The following is a 19,415-nucleotide window of genomic DNA, read 5'->3' as shown; positions in this document are numbered from 1 at the left end:
ATGAACTTGTTTTGTTGTTGTCAAATTACTATTACTAGAATAAAAAAAATGTGTGTGGTGTTTAGCGGGTTTGTGGCTCTAACCTGGATTGGACCCGGCATGTTTTGGCTGGGCGGTTGGGGGGTCAGGTCCAATTTTTTCTTGACGGGTTGAATCTTAGGATTGGTCAAATCTGTCATGTTTTCATCCTAGCCGGTTTTAAGTGTGTCGTTTGTGATTTTTTTTCGAATTTTGAAGTCTGAACTTCTTAGTGTACACATCCACATTTGTCTTGTTCAGCAAATCATTATATTGCTTGGACGATGACATGTTGCACATCGAAAACTATAGCATCGACACACACTTCAAAAATTCCAAGCTCAAAAATTATAACTAAAAAATCACACTTAAAACCAAGTGCAAATCAATAGTAGACAAAAATCACCAACAAATCACACAAAAGAACTTGTAAAATCACTCAATAACCAACTACAAATCCAGAAGCCAAAAAATTTCAAACAATAACAAGCGGAGAACCAATAATAACATGCGCAAACAAACCTACTACTTTCCAAGGTGAGATGCTGGCTTCATTGCTTGCTTTCGTTTATTCGTCTGTGGGTTTCATCGGTCGGGGGTTTAAGTGTTCCATTCTCCTCGATATATTATGATTTTACGTTGTTTGCATTTGAGACGAATAAATTGGGAAAGGACATAAGTTAGAATTGAATTACGCGGGGAAAATATGCAAAATTTGTCAATTTAGGGGTGAAATTAATTTTAGGGTTTGTCAAATTAGTGCAAATAAAAAAATCTCCAACATAGGGACTAATCACCAAATTTGGTCTCCACATTTGAGATTATTTTTTACAATTAACCCAAATTATAATATAAATTCAGTGTCTGGTGTGCTATGATATACGAGCCCATTACCTTTTCCCGCCACAATCTATCTATAGGCTTAGCTTGTAGTTTGATTACCAAATTTTGGTGAGGAAATGGAGCTGGGTCTAAGCGGGAATGCTCTCAAAATCTTCGCTCGATCAATCATATGCCTGGCGCGAATCGGCAACGAGATCGTCCTTCAGGCATCACCGTCTCTGGTGAGCTATTTTTAATTGTATATTATTCCTGTGATTCGTCGTGTATTTTGACTTACGATTCCTCAAATGTTTTGCTTCTTATCGAAGTTGGTAGAATGCGATGAGCATAACCGCTGTTGCAGCAAGTCAGTTTTGTCTTTTTCCAGAAATTTATGAGATTGTTTCTATACCTTTTTTACTAGTTTTGATAAAGTAATTAGGGTTTTAAGGATTTCGGGATGGAATTTCATCGTGTCCGAATTATACTGTATAGGTGTTGGCTTCCAGTAAAACAAAACCAGTGTAGGCCTGATGGCATGAATGTCAGTACGAGCTATGTAAAATCATATGTTCTGAATCATGTTACATTTCAGAAATATACTATGTTTTCGTGTGAAATGAGTATTGACTGACCACTTTGTTCCAATTTTTTGCGTTCAGTGTAATGTAAATATAGTTTGAATTTGGAATGGAGCGGAGTCTTTGCTGTTTCAATTTTCATTTAATATTCAACTTTTTGTGGCAGCTTACTTGTCATACTCTTAATTCATCGAGGTCCGCCTATCAATCCATAACCTTGAAACCCGATTTCTTTGATGTCTATTCAGTTTCTGGTGCCCAGGTGCAATGCAGTGTGCTTTTGAAGGTATTCCTTTTTGCATTAACAACAGTCTCCTAAGATAATTTTTATACCGCCGGGATCAAAATAACTTGCTTTACTTTGATTTATGCAGGCCATCTGTTCCGTATTGCGAACTCCAATAGCAAGTATAGAGCATATAAGTGTTCTATTGTCTGATCCTAATTCACCAAAGGTGCAGTGGACTTTAGAATGTTTTAATGGTAGAGTCCTATTGTTACTTCTTATAATTCCCTCGGATACTCTGCTTAGTTTCCACTAGATACATAGTTCACAGTGACAGATTTTGTTAAGTATTGTTGGTGTTCATAAAGAATTGTTTGTTGGATATTGCAGAAAAGTTCTAAACCTGATTATGTCCATTTAGCCTTCTGTGCAAAAACACCTAAGATAGATACGCAGATGGCAGTTAAGCAGTTTGTAGATTGAACAAGTATTTAATGGTTCAAGTTGCATACAAGATTTTCACCCATCAAAATTCTCTCTGTTCAAAGTGGAATGATATTCATAACATAGAAGGCGGAAGGGATGAACAGATTCAAATTTTTGTAATAAAAATAAAAAAACGTGAGTTATTTAGCGACTCAATAATCAAATGAACTCCACATTTAATTGATTTTCTGCTTCAATGTTTTGCTTTGATTTTAATGCAGAAAACATCAATCATAATTTTACTCTGTATTAAAACTGAGTTGATGCCCAGACTCCGTTATCATGAATATTGAATTCCATTCCCTCATATGCTGTAAAACCAGATGTTCTAGCTTCAACTCTTTTGGTGGTTGAAAGACTGATTTGCTACCAATTTACTTAGACCTATTGAAATTGCACTTCTTCTGTTCAAAGCAGAAATGCTGCTTATGGTGAAGGAATGGGTACAATAGTATGATTCCAAAAATATATAGCTCTTATGCTAAAAAAACATGTGGCTCTTTGACCTCTAATATGGTAACTGCATATAATTGTTAAAAATGAGAAGCATGGCTGCTATCAAGAAGGCATAAATTTTGTTGTAGACCTGTTAGACTTAAAAAAAAAAATTAATATACTTTCATGAGCATGTCCAAAACCCCTTCAATTGCTTGGACAAAAAAAATCACTCAAAATATCAGAAATTTCTTTGTGCTTCTTTTACGAAAATTTCTGCTAGACTGAGGTTATTTGATATAAAATACAAGAATGGCATGCAACTGAGCTATATGTCACATTTAACTTCCTTTCAATATGGCCCAAAAAAAGTTATTAGAAAAGGAGCATCATTTCATCGTTGTCACCTTTAGCCTATATCTGTAAGTTTTCAATCTCTGCTTAATCATGTTTCAAGTGTGTTGCATTGTGTTGAGACGAATGTATGTCCGCCACTGTATGACATCAAATCCCATTTCCACCACCTGTCATGGTTTAGAGTGTGAATATTATGTTCTTTTACAGGAATGAGAAAAACCTATTGGATCTCATGCAATGTTGAACCTGATATACAACAACTATCACTTGATCGGAGGCTGCTTCCTAGCAGCTTTGTAGTTCGGCCTCGGGATCTCAACAGATTACTAGCTAATTTTCAATCAACACTTCAGGAGATCACAATCATCGCAACACAACAACCTGCCTTGAATGCCAATGCTGCTGATCAGTTTAGGGGAAAAGCCGTTGAATTTAGAAGTTACATTGACCCAACCTCAGGTACACTAGGCAACTTTGTATATTTTTTTGCACTAGAAAAGGCTCAGTTCACAGCTAATATTAGAGTGTACACTCCTACATGCAGAAAATGATTCATTGCTACATACTCAGCTGTGGATAGATCCTAAGGAGGAGTTTGTACAGTATGAGCACTTTCGAGATCCTGTAGATATAACATTTGGAGTGAAGGAACTGAAGGTGAAGCAACTGAATACATATTAATTTTCTTTCCATCAATGACTTATAGAAGTGGTGGCATATAAATGAAAACTTAAAAGCAGATTTTCCATCAACTTAGTTTCATGTCTATGACACATGCATCAGTCTATACTAGACTCCACTCTCATGCTGCTAGGCAACCTCTATTACCATCAAAATAATGCCAGCAGGATACTTTGGACTGTTCCCTTTCATCATATTGTGAGCTTTATTATTTTTTCTTTTTCTGTTGTTTGTAACACTTCTCTTCCTTTGGTTTATTTTTGCTATACATTCCAGGCATTTCTTTCATTCTGCGAGGGATGTGAAGTTGACATACACATATACTTTGATAAAGCTGGCGAGTAAGATGAATTTTCTTCTCACACTTGATTAATTAACCATTTTCTAATTAGCATATAAGCTTTTTCTTTCCATTGTTCATGACGTTGCTTTCCAATTGAGGATGCCTCTGGCACAGCAAAAGTTCTTGCTACTTCTGTTTGTGGACATGCTGAAATGTATATTTGAATTTTTGGTATTAGATTAAATGTTTAATATTGAGTTGTATCTTCAGCAAAACAAGAGTTGACAATGCACAGTTACCCTCTGCACGTATTTAATGAAGAACTTTTTTCTTTGTAGGTGGATCCACATATTCTGAACGTTCCTGCTTATTTACTTGTTGTCATCAAATTTTTAGTTTTCAGATTGAATTTAATCTGATCGGCTAAATGGATAAACAGGCCAATTCTAATGGCGCCAAAATTTGGCTCAGATGACAAATCCTTCTCAAATTTTGATGCCACACTAGTGCTTGCAACCATGCTTGTCTCGCAGCTCAACTTTGGAAATTCTGCAGGACCTCCTCCAGCTGCCAGTGCAGGGGCTTCAGCACAGCAAGATCCTAATGGAAATACTTCTGATCACCCGTCTGATCACACCAGAATTTGGTCTGAACTCTCAGGTGAGTTCAACATATTTCTTATAATGTTAGACTGAATAACTTGCATTGTTCTTCATGAGTTTGTACACATGAAGGAAGTGCAGCAAAAGATGGTAATGACACTGAAGATAGGCGTGCCCATGTAGAAGGAAATCAACAGACTAAAGAACATAGGACAATCCAGAGGATTGGTGAGATGAACATTTCTGTGGATAAAAATGCTACTGGAATGCCTGGCTACCAAGGAGCGTATCCTTATAAATATTACATTGTGTTGCAGGAGTCCTATTGCTATCTTCCTAATGGGTCAAAATTTTATGCTCATAGTCTGATGAACTGGGGTTGAAAGGGGGAAAAAAAGAATAATTCAGCAATTCTATTCCTAGGAGATGCTGGTAGCTTCAAAAATACGAAGCTTCAGTGCATATATTTTACTTTTTAATGTTTTTACATGAATTATTTTCAATTACAAGTTTCTCATTTTTTGGTCATATGGTCTCCGTGAGTGAGAAAAGGTAGTCCAACCTCTGAACAGTTCTAGGAAATAAAGAAACAGAGAAAAAGAAAGGTATGATTATTTCTTGTAAAACGAGACCTAATTTTCATCAGAAATAAAGGGTCTCAATCTTTTGACTTTATTTTGTTCAGTTTAGCACGATGGGACATCAAATTGTTGAAGTATCGGCGCATTTTAAGTCTTAACTCACATTCTTGAACTGATGCATGTTTTTTAGACTGGTAAAAAAGAAAAAATATGTAGTGGAAAATCTTTACCATAAGAGCCACATTAGTTATTATCGGGATCAATTTCATAAACCTACTAGACCATATAAACTTGATAAGAGCATGTGATATACCATAGCACACCTATTTTTAGCAAATATTCACTTTCAATTTTCTTGACGGAGTGTAATAGTTGTGGTGCCATGGAAACAAATAATGCAGGAAACCCTCGAGGTTGGTCAAATGTGCAGGTTTACCTTGGTGGTTTTTTTTATCCTGCTCATGCTCAATCAAATACTACTTCCATTGTTGTGCTTTTAGGTGGAGATGTAATTGGCAGTACTTTATCACAACGCCATCCTAGAAACTGGGTAGATGCAGTTGCGGATGATGATGAAGAGGATGAAGCAGACTTGTTTGTTCAGTCAACACCTCCATACTCATGAATAGAAGGTATATTTTTCCCTTTTTTAGTAGTTGAAATGAAATAGTGAATATTTAGCCACATGATTCTAAATTAGAACGAGTGGCTAATTTAAAAGAGATGCTCACCACATAACATTTACATGTATGAGAACTTCATAAATTTCTCTGCCTGATTGCATAATGTCCTATATTTCTCCTTTGATGCTGGTTATATATTGTGAATGTTGGGACTCGGTTAAAAAATAAAAATAGATTCTTTTAAAAATTACTGTATTTTGGATAGATGTCACTGTAGAAGATAATACTTCATCTTCGTCTTTTTCACCCTGTTGTTTTTACTTTGTGTATTTATTATTTTTAGGTTGACAAAGATGCCGCTTTTTCACTAAGTTCAAAACAAGATAAAAACATAATCGGAACTCGCATCTATCTGTTTCTTGCATTTTAAAGTGTGGTCTTAGTGCACATACAAGTAATGTTGATGACTTGGTGTATTGTGTTAGCCTTGTTTGCTTGTTGATCTTGACGACAAGGTCTTTAAAGGGGAGGAAGGTTGAAACAATCTGTAGTGGCCCAGCCCACTTGTGATATTGTCCACTTTGGTCTGTGGCCTCACGGCTTTAAAACGCGTCACAACGTGCGGCGTCTACACACACTGGCTCTGATACCAACTGTAACGGCCCAGATTTGATGACCGTTCTCACTGTACCAAGACAAGTCTTTTTACGTGCTTTTGTTCTCATTCACACGCATCCTAAAAAACTTTCCAGGGGGTCACCCATCACAAAATTGCCTCAAGCCAAGCACGCTTAACTTTGGAATTGTTATGTGACGAGCTCCCGAAAAGAAGATGCATCTTCTTGATATGAGTAGTACATATCAAATATTTTAAGCACTTCTCAACTGCACAGTCTCATACCTGAACAATTTTTGGAATCTCTCTCCTTCTAGTGTAAGATCGGTTTATTCATGTTCCCTTCGCTTAGAAGACTGTCAAGAGTCACTCATTGTTCGTGCAACCTCATGGCACCGGCGATCACCACCGCCCTCTTCGGCCCAGGGCCTCACACAACCAAAAGTCAAATTCCATGTAATATGAGGCTTTGTCACCTGTTTTATGTTAATTAAATGTCTATGGTGTAATTAAACCTGGAGACTAGTAAAAATCAGAGGGCCTACCCCGCTATGACGAAATATCCAAACTATGAATGGATCGGATGTTTTATAATTGAGATTGAAAAATGATGGGCCGACAGGGTGTTCTGCTCTAAGGACCAAATATCTAATTGGTATAATTTAAAAACATGTTCAAAAGATACGTGGATTCATTCGAAATATATTCAATAGTTGAACCAATCAAAAGTTGGTTAGTTTTTATCTAATGGAATGTGCAAGTGGCTAGGAAATTATTTAAGTTCTAGTTGGTTTTCCTTATTTCTTTGTTTTATTAAAGGCTTGTGATTTGAAGTTTGTACGACATAGTTCATTCAGAAACTTTAACGAGAGCTTAGGGAGGGAGATGATCAGGGAATAAGCTTGGGTCACTTGTATAACTCTTGTGAAGGAATGAAATTTGTTCTGAAAATCTTCTTTGTTTTTAAGATTTTTGTATTTACATATCACACACATATTCTTCCAACTTTATACAACATTCTCTTGGCTACTTCCACTGTCGAAACTCAACAAATTGGTACCAGAGCCATGTTGAGGGTTGAGGGTTCAAGGATGACGTCCACAAAGTTCAATCTAGAGAAATTCAATGGGGACAACAATTTTGGATTATGGAGGATAAAAATGAGAGCATTGGTGGTTCACCAAGGCCTCAATATTGCATTGAAGGAGGAAAAAGAATTACCAGTAAGTTTATCGGCCCAAGAAAGACCGATTTACTTCACAAAGCGAACATCATATTGATTTTAAACTTGTCTAACTCGGTTTTGAGGAAGGTAGCTAAGGAAGATACAGCGGCTGGAGTGTGGAGTAAACTTGAGTCTGTACATGACAAAGACTCTAGTGAGCAGGTTATTCTTGAAGGAATCCTTGTATGCTTTTAAGATGAGAGGGTATGGTGATCTCGAATGTCAACTGGATGCATTTGAAAAGATAATCCAAGATTTAGGAAACACTGGAATTGAGGTAGATGATGAGGATCTAACACTCCTACCGATTGGTTCTCTATTATGATAATAATCAAATTTTTTGGACACATTGTATAAAGGAGAGAGTTTGTCTCTGGAAGATGTCCAAAGTGCACTAAGATCTGAGGATTTGAAGAAGAAATCATATACAAAGGACAGAGACAAGGTATGGCTTCAAAAGGAGATGATAAAGTGCAGTGGAGGGAATAGGCACTTGAGTTTCAAGTTACATGATGACATGGTGAGGACGTTGCATGACGTGAGATACATTCCTAAGCTAAAGATGAATCTTATCTCACTTGGTAAATTTTATAAGGCTGGATATACTTTCACAGGAGACAACAAAAGCTTGAGGATTATCAAGGGAGTCATGGTCATGTACAAGGGAAAACTGAGACATGGATTATATTATCTGTTGAGAAAGGTTGTGACAGGTTCAGTTTGTAATCTTGTGACCGGAAAAAAGGATACAACTTTCTTATGGCACAAGAGATTGGGACGTATGAGTCACAAAGGTATTCAGGAACTCAAGAAGCAAGGAGCGTTGGGGATCGTCTTGAGGATGATTTGGAATTTTGTGAGTATTGTACTCTTGGTAAATCTCACAAGGTAAAATTCAACACTGGACAATATACAACCAGATAAAAATTGTACTACATACATATTGACTTATGGGAACCAACAAAGACTCCTTCACATGTTTGTATAGTGTATCTCTTGACCATTGTGGATGATTATTCCAGAAAAATATGGGCTGTCCACTTTCTAGCAAGGACCAAACCTTCAAAAAGTTCAAGTAATGAAAGACACTGAATGAAACTCGATTAGGGAGGAGGGAGGAGTTAAAAAATGTGTGCAGAAGGAGGACTATTAAGGCACAAGGTTGTACCAGGTAATCCCCAACAAAATAGATTGGTTGAGAAGTTGAATAGAATCATGCTTGAGAGAATACAATGCATGCTCATTGGTGTAAATCTGCCAAAAGCATTTTGGGCAGAGGTTGCCGTCACAACAATATATTTGATAAACAGGTGCCCTTCTACGGCATTAAATTTCATAAAATAACATGAAATCTGGAGCGGGAAATTTCCCTATTATAATTTGTTAAAAACTTTTGGTTTCTTAATATATGTTCACAACAGACAAGATAAACTGAAGGCTAGGGCATTGAAGTGTTTTTTCTTTAGATATCCAGAAGGTGTTAAATGCTATAAACTTTGTCGCCTTGAGCCTAGATACAAAAAGTGCTTGATCAGCAGTGATGTGGTGTTTAAGGAAGAGGAATGGCGATGAGGAAGGACAGAGTGAAGGACTTGGAGGAAACCTAATCTAATTCAAATAAGGAGAAAACTACACGGTGGGAAATACCACAAGCCACTGAGAGGACTGAACAAAACTTGTATCAAAGATTGAGGAACAATGGGAATCCCCTCCCCCTACTGAAAACTTGGAGGAGCCAACACAATATAATTTGGTCAAGGATGAGACCAGAAGACAAATTATACACCATGACAGATATGGCTATGCTGACATAATTTCTTATGCTGTGGTTGTAGCGAATAACATACAAGAACAAGGGGAACCAACAACTTATATGGAGGTTGTACAAGGAAATGATAGCTTTAGATGGATACAAGCTATGGAGGAGGAGATGATGTCCTTAAAGATCAATAAAACATGAGAGTTGGTGGATAGACCTTGTAGATGGATTTATTTGAAGAATGATCATATAAATCCAGGTAACCCTCCCAGGCATAAGGCGAGGTTGGTTGCAAGAGGATTCCTTCAACAGGAAGGAGTGGATTTTGGTTAAATTTACTCACCAGTTGTAAAGCACAGATCAATTAGAATCCTCCTGACATTGGTGGCACAACAGAACTTGGAATTCATCAAGTTGACGTTAAAACTACTTTCTTCTGTGGAGTTTGGGATGAGAAAATCTTCATGGAGTAGCCTGAAGGATTTGTGAGTAAGGGCAGGAAGACAAAGTATGTTTCCTGAAAAAATCATTATACGGGTTGAGGTAGTCCCCGAGGCAACGGAATGAGAAATTCGATACATTAATGGAAAGTCAAAAATTCAAGGGATGCAATTCGGATCTCTATGTGTATTTCAAGAAGGAACACAATTAGGGTCTCATCTTCTAGTTGATATATGTAGATGATATCTTGATTGCAAGCAAGGATAAAGCACAAATACAAAGATTGAAGGCTGGATTAAAGCAAGAATTTGAGATGAAGAACATTGGTGAAGCTGTAATAATCCTAGGCATGGAAATTGCTGGGGACAGGAGAAAGTGACTTCTATATTTCACTCAAAAAATGTATTTTGAAAATGTACTTAAAAGATTCAGTATTTTTTAGGCTAAGGGAGTCCGATTACCAATGGCATCTCATTTCAAGTTGTCCAATTATCAATCGCCAAAAACAGAGGAGAAGGATCATATGGGATAAAATACCATATTCGAGTGTTGTGGGATCTACTATGTATGTCATGGTATGCACAAGATTTGACTTGGCATATGCAATGAGCATGATCAGCAGGTTTATGTCAAAACCTAAGATTCATTGAGAGGTTGTCAAGTGGACATTAAGATACTTGAAGGAAATAATGAATTATGGCCTGAGATTTGGGGGATTAGACTCAAAAGATAGGGGATTAGACTCAGGAGATGGAGGAGGGGCTGGAATAATCAGAGGATACGGTGATTCAGATTTGTTGGGTGCAAAGACAGCAGGAAATCACTCTTTGGTTATATATTCACCATGTTTGGGACTGCAATAAGATGGAGATCAAGCTTGCAAGCAGTGGTGGCACTCTCCACAACTGAAATTTTGTTCATATCATTTACCAAAGTAATAAAGAAGCCTTATGGATCAAGGGATTCTTAAGGGAGATTGGGATTGAAGAGAACAAGTGGGAAATCTACTGTGATAGTCAAAGTACGATTCATTTGGCCAGAAATCAAGTGACTCATGAGAGGACTAAGCATGTGGATTAGAAACTACACTTCATCAAGGAGAATATCGAAAGAGGGGAACTGTGCATATCAATGATTGGGACTTAAGACAATCTCACGGCTATGTTCACTAAGGTTATGCCAACTGCAAAGTTTGAGGATTGTCTGCAAAGTACAAGGATCTGAATTTAGGAATTAAGGAGAAGATTTGTGGATTCATTCCAAATATTCAAGAGTTGAACAAGTCAAAAGTTTTTGTTCTATGTAGTGGATTAGTGGGCAAGTGGTTAGGAAGTTATTTAACTTCTAGTTAGTTTTCTTTATTCTTTGATCTATTAAAGGTTTGTGATTTGTAGTTTGTACACAGAGTTCATTTAGAAACTTCAATGAGAGTTTAAGGAGTGAGAATATCAGATAATAAGCCAACGGATCACTTGTATTACTCTTGTAATTGAAGGAATAAAACTTGTTCTGAAAATCTTTTTTGTTTCTCTTCTATAAGTTTTTCATATTTACATATCACACACATATTGCTCCAACTTTATACAATATTCCCTTTAACTACTTCCGCTGTCAAAACTCAACAAGATACATTGCATAATTGCTTAAAAGATAACATGAAGCATAATCTGAAGAGGATTGAACAGAGTATACAGTGCTAATTTTAAGTCTTTGTTGTCTTATTTCATAGCAGACAAATTAGAATTAATCGCATTGTCAAAACTCGTTGTGTTAGCATTTCTTAGCGGACACAAGTGTATCGGTATGTGTAGGACATAGTGATAGTATATAATATACTATCCTTCTATAATTTCGCTAAATGGAAACCAACAAAAATCAACGCAATAGTGGTGTCTCAAGATAGCCGTTACCGAGCTCTACCTTGCTCGCATTTCCTTTTGAAGGTGCCAAAAAAATGTCTCCACCTGCTGTCAACATTAACTGTCTTTCGACGAGGAATGATATACAAAGAGAACCCAGAAGTGACCTAAGCTTGAGCCTTCCAAATCCTTAATTTTACTTTCCTCTCGTTTGTTTATACAGAAATGCATTTTATATGCATGCCGCACTTTTGCAAGTGTACACTGGGTTTCCAGTTATCGGCTTGCCATCCTTTCAATATCCGATTCGATCCCAATCACATCTAGTCCTTGAAGATTTTCTTGACACTCCTGAAAGGCATACCAGAAAAATCAAAACCATCATCATCATCATATAGGTTTCCTGGGTTGTTGCACAAACTTTATTAACCTTCAAGTCTTGTTAGTTGTAAGGAAAAAACACTTGATGGAATTCTAACATGAATACACACAATTAGAGATGTGATACGTTAATATATTTTACATACAAGGAAGTTTTGGACAAAACACTTCTCGTACAACCACACCAAGCATCTGGGCATCCCAATTTATTCTGTGCACTAGTCTACTGATGTCGTGCTTATACAATATTTTTTATAATTTATTTTGTTTATATTTAAATGAAGATTAAAATATAATTATAAGAAATAGTGATAAACTATAATACAATTTTGATATATGAATTAAAAAAAAAGAAAAAAAATTCAATAAAAATTTAACTTACAACCTAATACTTAGAAAACTAAAGATCTATCCGTTGAACTACATATGTCTTGCTTTTAAATTTTAACACTTTATTTATATATATAATTATTAAAACAGACCATGGTACCAAAAGTTAGTTACTCTATATATTTCAAATTTAATAATATAGTATAGATAAAACGATCGATGTATTTGAAAAAACACGTACTCTTTTGCTTCTATACAATTCTAAATCTTTCCCGATTAGAATATATTGAAGTTTACACGTATCACTGATGCTAGAATGGACCAATACCCCAGTCCCACTAGCTTTTTCGAATCAGGCAATTGATCGAAACACTATCTTATTTTTATTATATTAATTTTTTTTTGGACATTATTCGCTAATCGTGCTTTACTCATTACATATCTATGAATTAAAAAATATTGTATCACCTTTCACCTCTCAACTATTCATGTTTAATTCTAAAATGTACAAAGATAAATTAAGAGATGGGCTTCAAGATCATCACAACAATTTTATTCCTTGCTGGCATATATATATATATTAGAGATTTTGATTTGATATATGTTTTTATGCTCTTCTCTTAAAAGTAAACTGAGTGAATTTATTGGGGTCACCACAAACTTTTTTCTAACCAATCAATTGGAACCTTGCTTTCGATTGGCTTGATTTTAGACACGTTTGAAACATTTCGTGGAATTGTCGGCAGCGTGTGATCATATCTATTTTGACAAAAATTTAGTTGAATGAGTAAGTATGGTATTAGATTGTTTTACGGATTTATATTCAAGACACGTGTTTATTTTTTGACATAAAAAATAATATATTTTTTAAACTGAGTCGGATTAGAGATCTGTATCACAAAATTGATCCGTGAAACGATCTCATAATAACTTTTTTAACTGAATATGTGCCTAATAACTTTTTTAACTGAATATATGCTTTCTTTTGTAACAATGACATTTTAAAGCGTTAACCTAATTGCAGTCTTAATATTTGTGTAAATTTTTTTAGAATTGATTTTGAAAGGGATAATTATATTCTCAATCACCCACCTTTGCCCAAAAATTATGGAATGAATTATTTCACTAAGGTGTTTGCATAGAAGGATATAGACATGTGAGAGAATTTTTTTTCAAATAATTAGGTTGGAAAATTAATTTGAAATTGAAGCAAAAAAATACTCTCAGCCATGCATTAAAATTTTGATCCAATACAATTGATTTGAGGGAAAATTTCAAATCCATTCAAATCTTTCTATCCAAATGCAAAATCTAAGGTGTGCTTGGATTGGGGGACAAGTCTTTGACTTTTCATGATTTCAAATTCATCCGATTGTTTGGATGAATTAATGTTGGGAGAATTTGAAGGTCATCATTTTGTTAATATATGTATATGTAATGATAATTGTGATAGATTTGAAATACACTCAATATAAAGGTAATTCCAATTCCTCCCTCCAAATAGAAAATTTCCGTCCAAGCGCAACTTTAGATTATATTTGGATGAAATGATTTAATTTCAGGAAAGCTTTAAAAAATGAATTTCAAATGATATTCACCTAATATGTATATGAAAATTAATCACAATTACTATTGCAAAATGGTTAATATATAGAGTGTATTTGAAATTTACTTGAATTTTGTTCAGCCAAAAAAGTTAAAAAATTTGAAATCATGGATTTAAAATATAGGTGCATGACAAAGCTTTAAGTTCAAATTGATTAAGAAAAGACCTAATTTTAGAGGGGTGGGAGAAAATACTCACTATATCGAACACAGATAATACATATTTATTTCATAGGTGATATGAGATTATTAAAGGATGTGAATGTTAATATTAGTGATAAAAGATTGATAGATATAGATAATTTATCAACTGTGGATAATTTTATTGTGTTTGATGTGTAGGTTGACTATTTCGCCATATCTCTCGAGTGTCAAGCCTAAACTCAAGCAAATATCACTACACGATGCACTTATCTTTTGATGTTCTTGTTAGTAACTAGCTTCAATGTCTTTCTATCACGTATTTGTCTATGTTATGTCTTTCTATCACGTATTTGATTATTTACTTTGTTATCATCACACTTTAACCATATATTAAGGATAATATTAACAAAATTTAGTTATAATTTTTATTTTATGATGCCAAACTAATATAATGATTCTTTCTATGTATTAAATAGTTTGAATTTATAATTATTATTAGCTTATGTAGAGGAAATCTTTTTCATTAAATAATAATAAACATATTTTACATGTTTGGATGACAATTGTTCTTGTACAACCACATCACACATTGGGGGCATCCCAGTTTATTTAGTTTAACTCACAAGGACAGGTGATATACCAAATTGAAAGGAAACTAGAACATAGCAATTGTTGTCTAATTGTCATCCCAGTAACAACAAACAGTCATAAAATCTTCGACGCACCACTCCGTGCATCGACCGGTAGGATGCAAAACCTTCATCCCGTCAGTGATTTCGTTGGGGAACGCTAGTTTTCTCTCACCTTCATTAGCTGCACCATCAACAAACAAGTTTTCGCCGTAAAAATTTCAGTAATTTGATGTAGTTCGTTGTTTATAAGTATATCTTTCAAGTATCAATAACGAATATTTATTAAGTTTTTCTAAAATTTTAATGACTCGGCATAACACACAAATTTATAATAAGCATTTTATTTTTATAATAGAATTATGATAAATAAGTATCATTAATTATTTTGAAAAAGCATATAATACGATATACCGTTTGAGTTTGAGATGGAAGTCATGGTCAAGTCTCTAGCAGCTGCCGCCATTGAGAAAGCATAGAAGATGAGTAGATACGACAAGACAAGATGCAAAATGATCTTGTTTGAAGTCATTTTGAATTAGGACACCAATATTAATTTTACTAAGTTATCTCTATTGTGAGTAGAGACTTGTTAGCTCGATGCCATTTTATAGACGGGGAACTGCACTAAAAAGAAGGAATCGAGGGGAATTTTTTATATACAATTCTAAATGTTGTCCGATTAGACGGTAGGTCTCTTGTTATATGATCTCATACATTTATATATATCAGTTACACGAGTCGGTCCGATACATACACTAAAAAATAATATTTTTGACATAAAAAATAATATTCAAATATGAACCTGGTCGGGTCGGGTCGGGTCGAATATCCGTCTAATAAAATTGATCTGTTAAACAATCTCATTAGAATTTTTGTACCGATTAGAATATGTCAAAGTTTTACTCAGCTTAACCAACATTACAAATGCAAGATATTGTATGTCCAAATTATTCCTCCAAAATGATGATGTCGACAATAAAACGTTTTATATACTTCAAATATCAACATCTCCAGCTCACAATTCCGTCCAACTAGCTGCTTTTTTTATTTTTATTCAAGCCATTGATAGTAAATAAATATATATATATATATATGGTGTCCATCCATGTGCTCACATCCATGTCTACAAATGAGATGACACACGTATATTAGATGTTATTAAATATATTCAAATTATATATTCTGTAACGCCCCGAAAATTTAAATGTCCACGTGAACCACATGCATGCCATTATTAATTTCTCCTGTATTTTAGTTAATTGTTTTAATTGCATGAATTAATTATGTGGTGCATATTGATATGTTTAAAAATATATTTTTCTACATGGTTGCATTAAAATGTATTTTTAAGGTTATTCGAGTTGCAATCGAGGAACGGAGACCGATAGCTGAAAAATAGAAAATATTTTTATTAAATAAGTGTTTTTAATTATTTTAATTATGAGTGATGCTTTTTCTTATTTTTGAAAATAAGGGGTTTTGAGGTGATTTTATACGCCGGGACGCAAATTTTATCAGTGTTGATTTTTCAACAAAAATACGAACTTATGGGCAACCCGACTAATAAATTCACAAACTTTCCTAAACAAAATTATTTTTAATATTTTAATTAATAACTAATGAGCTTAATTGGGCCTAATTAACTATTTAATGGGCCTAAGCTTGTTTAAGATGTAATTAACTATATAATTTGTAATTAACCCCACCCCAAACCCCTTATGTTTCACGCATCAATCTGCAAGGCAATACAAATTCTTTCTCCCTAGCAAAACATCACACGGCACACACTCAACAATTTGAAGAAAAAATTCAAAAGCTTCAAGGGAGTTCAAGCCATGATCGTTCGTCGTCGTTCTTCGATTCGTCAACGTATATTCGTGCGTAAATTACGCAAAGGCACGCCATATTCTTTCTTTTACTCATCATCACACCATATTATGTATTTGCTCATGAAATTGCATGAAAACAAGTTGCACCTTATTATTTTCGCACAAGCATCTCAAGTGGTTTTCAAAACATGTAATCTGATCCATAAATCATGAAATTCATGTACATAAGGGGCTGCCATGATTAGGAAGTAATATGAGATTGTTTTACACAAGTTTAAGGGCCTAGAATCACACACAAAACGCTGCAACATGAATAGAAACAAGCAGGAACTGTGGGCAGCAACAAGAGAAAGAAACGTAGGATTGCTTGGCTTGTTCTTAATTCTTTGGTTCGGTTATTGTGCATGGGACTTGGGGGCTCTACCAGGGCTCGTCCAGGGTCAGGGGTGGTCTCGGTCTAGGGCTGGGTTGGGTCCTAGGGTGTATAAGGTTCGAGTTCTAGGCTTGGGGAAGGAGCCCACCCGAAGTGGGACTCCTCCCATATTCACGCGCAGAATCTGTTCAGGAGAGAAGAGGGGCTCGCGGCTCGGTCTAAGGGCGAGTTAGATGGTTCATTAGGGTCCAAGGGTCATGGGCAGTGGTCTGGCTAGGGGCTGGGGTGGTTGAGTCTCTGCTGGCTCGAGCCCAGAGTGCAAACCGTGAGGATGACAGCGAGGGACGCGCATGTTTGTGCTTCTGGTTCAGGGGCTTCGCTGCTGGGTTCTAGGGAGTGGACTGGTCTGGGTATGGTATGGGCGTGATCCATGGGTGGTTAGGGACAGGTGGGCTTGGTGGTGGCTCGGGTGGGAGAGTCCTAGTTGGGTTTGGAGTCCTAGACATACAAGGAAGCACACACACACAAAAGCATATTTCGGGGTCAAATTCCAGCAAGTTTTTGAGCGGACCAGGGCTTGTTTTTTGGGCTGGGCTTAGTCAGTAGGGTCCCTAGGTGAGTTGGCTAGGTTTTGGCTCAAGGTGGCTCGGGCGTGGCTCGAGTAAATTAGGAGATGGCTCGGTGTGTTCCATAAGGTGTCAATTTCAAATTTAATTAGACTAAAATTGAATCCATGGGTCCACGGGGGTGGCTCATGACTTGGAAGGGTATAATAAATCTTAAAAATGTTATGTTAAAAATTTAGGATCAAATTAATGAGTTTTGGATTTATTCGGGATTTAATCGCCGCACGAAACGCTAATTAACGAGTTAATTGAAACGCCTAGTTTTAGGCTTTATAAAATTATGGAAAATTGTATTTAAGCTTAAATAATTATTATAAGTCTAATTTTTAAATTTGGGAATTTTATATTAAGGTTTGGTTTAATTCGAGATTAGAACACAGTAATACGTCGTATTTAGAGAATAAATTAAAAGTCCTCGATTTAAGTTAAATAAAATTATGGAAAAATTCATGTATACTTAAATAATTATTTGGGACATGTTAGAGTCAAGAAATCAAGAAAAAAAATTCAAAAACGTAAAATGTCAAGTCTAAGGGTAAAACGGTCTTTTTACGCCAAAAATTAGTAAACGTCATGGCAGTGCTCTAAATGCTGTTTTTATGATAATATGATTATTTTTAAATGTTTATGAAATATTCATGATTAAATTATGATTTTTAAATGTCCATGGATTTTTATGATTTAAGGTTGACATTTAAAATACATATGCATGCTTGGTTTCAAAACAAAAATGTTATGTTATGCATGATTTTATAAAGTGATGAGAATGTAAACGTTGAAGAAAGTGAAGTAATTGTGGCTAATTCGATATTGTTGGAGATATCGTGAGGGTGACGGTCCCAGTGGGAGCCCGACGATCGTATTTTCATCGTTACGAATATGAAGTAACGGTATGTTGTAACGGTAAGAATGAGAATATCGTGAGGGGAAAAGGCTCCAGAGGGAGCCTATTTATGGGAAAAGGACCCAGAGAGAACCCCGACGATCGTATTTCTATTCGAAAGAGGATAGGTCACGGCCCAGTTGACCGGTGAGAGTGTTGCTGGTGTCCACCACCGCCCAGTACTGTGGTTTCATGTAGATGGATCCATCGACTTTTGAGGTTTATGTCATGATAAGGAAAGTCACAATTAACGATCTGAATTCAACGAAAAATGAAAACGAAAAGGAAAAGGAAAAGGAAAAATGTTTATTATCATGAAAAATGTTTTATGTTATGTCATGTTGAGGAAAAAAGGAAAAAGTTAAAGTTTACGTTATACATGTCATGAAAATGTTTACGACAATGTTCATGTTCAAAGGTTATGCATCTTCATGAAAAGTTAGTTTTACGTAAAAGTATTTTCACTGTTGCATGTGGTTTTATACGTATTATTTGTTATAAAGCTTATGGTGTGTTGAGTCTTTAGACTCACTAGATGTGATGGACGCAGGTGAGGTTGAGGGAGGTCTTGACGGATGATTTGACTGGACTGAAGGCGCATACAACCCGAGGATCAGCGCTTCTACTTTTCCGCATTTACGATTTATGAATCATGATTTATGTTAAAGATTTTAAGACTATTTATTCATGTTTTTGAGAGATTTTTGAGAGGTTTAGTATGGTCTATACTTTTCAAACTTATTGCTTTTTAGGTTTGGTAAAACAGTTGACGATTTCATTTTTATGACTATTGCACTTGATTTTTAAAATGCTAGATGAATGATGTTTTATTTTAAAAGGGTAAATAATTTTATTAAAGTATTTTCATGTAGTAAATGTAAATGACCGAAAATTGAGTGTTTAAAAAAAATTTCTAGTACTTTTAAATCAATAAAAAGGGCAGACGTTTCATATTCAATAGGTGAGTATCATTTCATTTATAAACACACACACACATATATATATATATATGGTGTG

The 19,415-nt window shown here is 35.3% G+C and overlaps 1 protein-coding gene and 1 long non-coding RNA gene across 8 annotated transcripts; one reads left to right on the top strand and one right to left on the bottom strand.

The window, feature by feature from the left end:
- The first annotated feature begins 486 nt into the window (after positions 1 to 486).
- On the top strand, positions 487 to 14,369 carry LOC140988565 (uncharacterized). Of its 7 annotated transcripts, XM_073457572.1 has the most exons (12): positions 976 to 1,082; positions 1,170 to 1,216; positions 1,336 to 1,388; positions 1,588 to 1,707; positions 1,796 to 1,904; positions 3,133 to 3,384; positions 3,470 to 3,582; positions 3,883 to 3,947; positions 4,329 to 4,549; positions 4,624 to 4,777; positions 5,445 to 5,485; positions 5,573 to 7,336. In XM_073457572.1, exons 3-12 carry the CDS (start codon positions 1,383 to 1,385, stop codon positions 5,695 to 5,697), a joined length of 1,206 nt encoding a protein of 401 aa, XP_073313673.1. In that variant the 5' UTR covers positions 976 to 1,082; positions 1,170 to 1,216; positions 1,336 to 1,382; the 3' UTR covers positions 5,698 to 7,336. The 7 variants fall into 7 exon arrangements, with proteins under 7 accessions (XP_073313675.1, XP_073313672.1, XP_073313670.1 ...); XM_073457569.1 differs by lacking the exons at positions 1,170 to 1,216; positions 1,336 to 1,388 and adding an exon at positions 14,254 to 14,369 and having other exon boundaries at positions 489 to 1,082; positions 5,573 to 5,704; XM_073457570.1 differs by lacking the exons at positions 1,170 to 1,216; positions 1,336 to 1,388 and adding an exon at positions 7,375 to 7,604 and having other exon boundaries at positions 489 to 1,082; positions 5,573 to 5,704.
- A 186-nt stretch (positions 14,370 to 14,555) lies between these two features.
- LOC140989037 (uncharacterized) lies at positions 14,556 to 15,265 on the bottom strand. Its single transcript, XR_012177411.1, has 2 exons — positions 15,099 to 15,265; positions 14,556 to 14,868 (listed from the first exon to the last, which is right to left on the bottom strand). It is a non-coding gene; the product is annotated as an uncharacterized lncRNA (long non-coding RNA).
- Between the last annotated feature and the right edge of the window lie 4,150 nt (positions 15,266 to 19,415).

The sequence above is a fragment of the Primulina huaijiensis genome, chromosome 11 (assembly GCF_012295235.1).
Source record: "Primulina huaijiensis isolate GDHJ02 chromosome 11, ASM1229523v2, whole genome shotgun sequence".
NCBI classification, from domain to species: domain Eukaryota; kingdom Viridiplantae; phylum Streptophyta; class Magnoliopsida; order Lamiales; family Gesneriaceae; genus Primulina; species Primulina huaijiensis.
The sequence above is the reverse complement of the archived record's forward strand: the minus strand, read 5'-3'. Positions and strand labels throughout refer to the sequence as shown.

Bases quoted from the DNA above. Each gene is read 5' to 3' on its own strand.
- LOC140988565 (XM_073457569.1), top strand. From the start codon at position 978: ATGGAGCTGGGTCTAAGCGGGAATGCTCTCAAAATCTTCGCTCGATCA. The intron at 1,905-3,132 runs GTAGAGTCCTAT...GTTCTTTTACAG, and splicing joins GACTTTAGAATGTTTTAATG to GAATGAGAAAAACCTATTGG. The intron at 3,583-3,882 runs GTGAAGCAACTG...TATACATTCCAG, and splicing joins TTGGAGTGAAGGAACTGAAG to GCATTTCTTTCATTCTGCGA.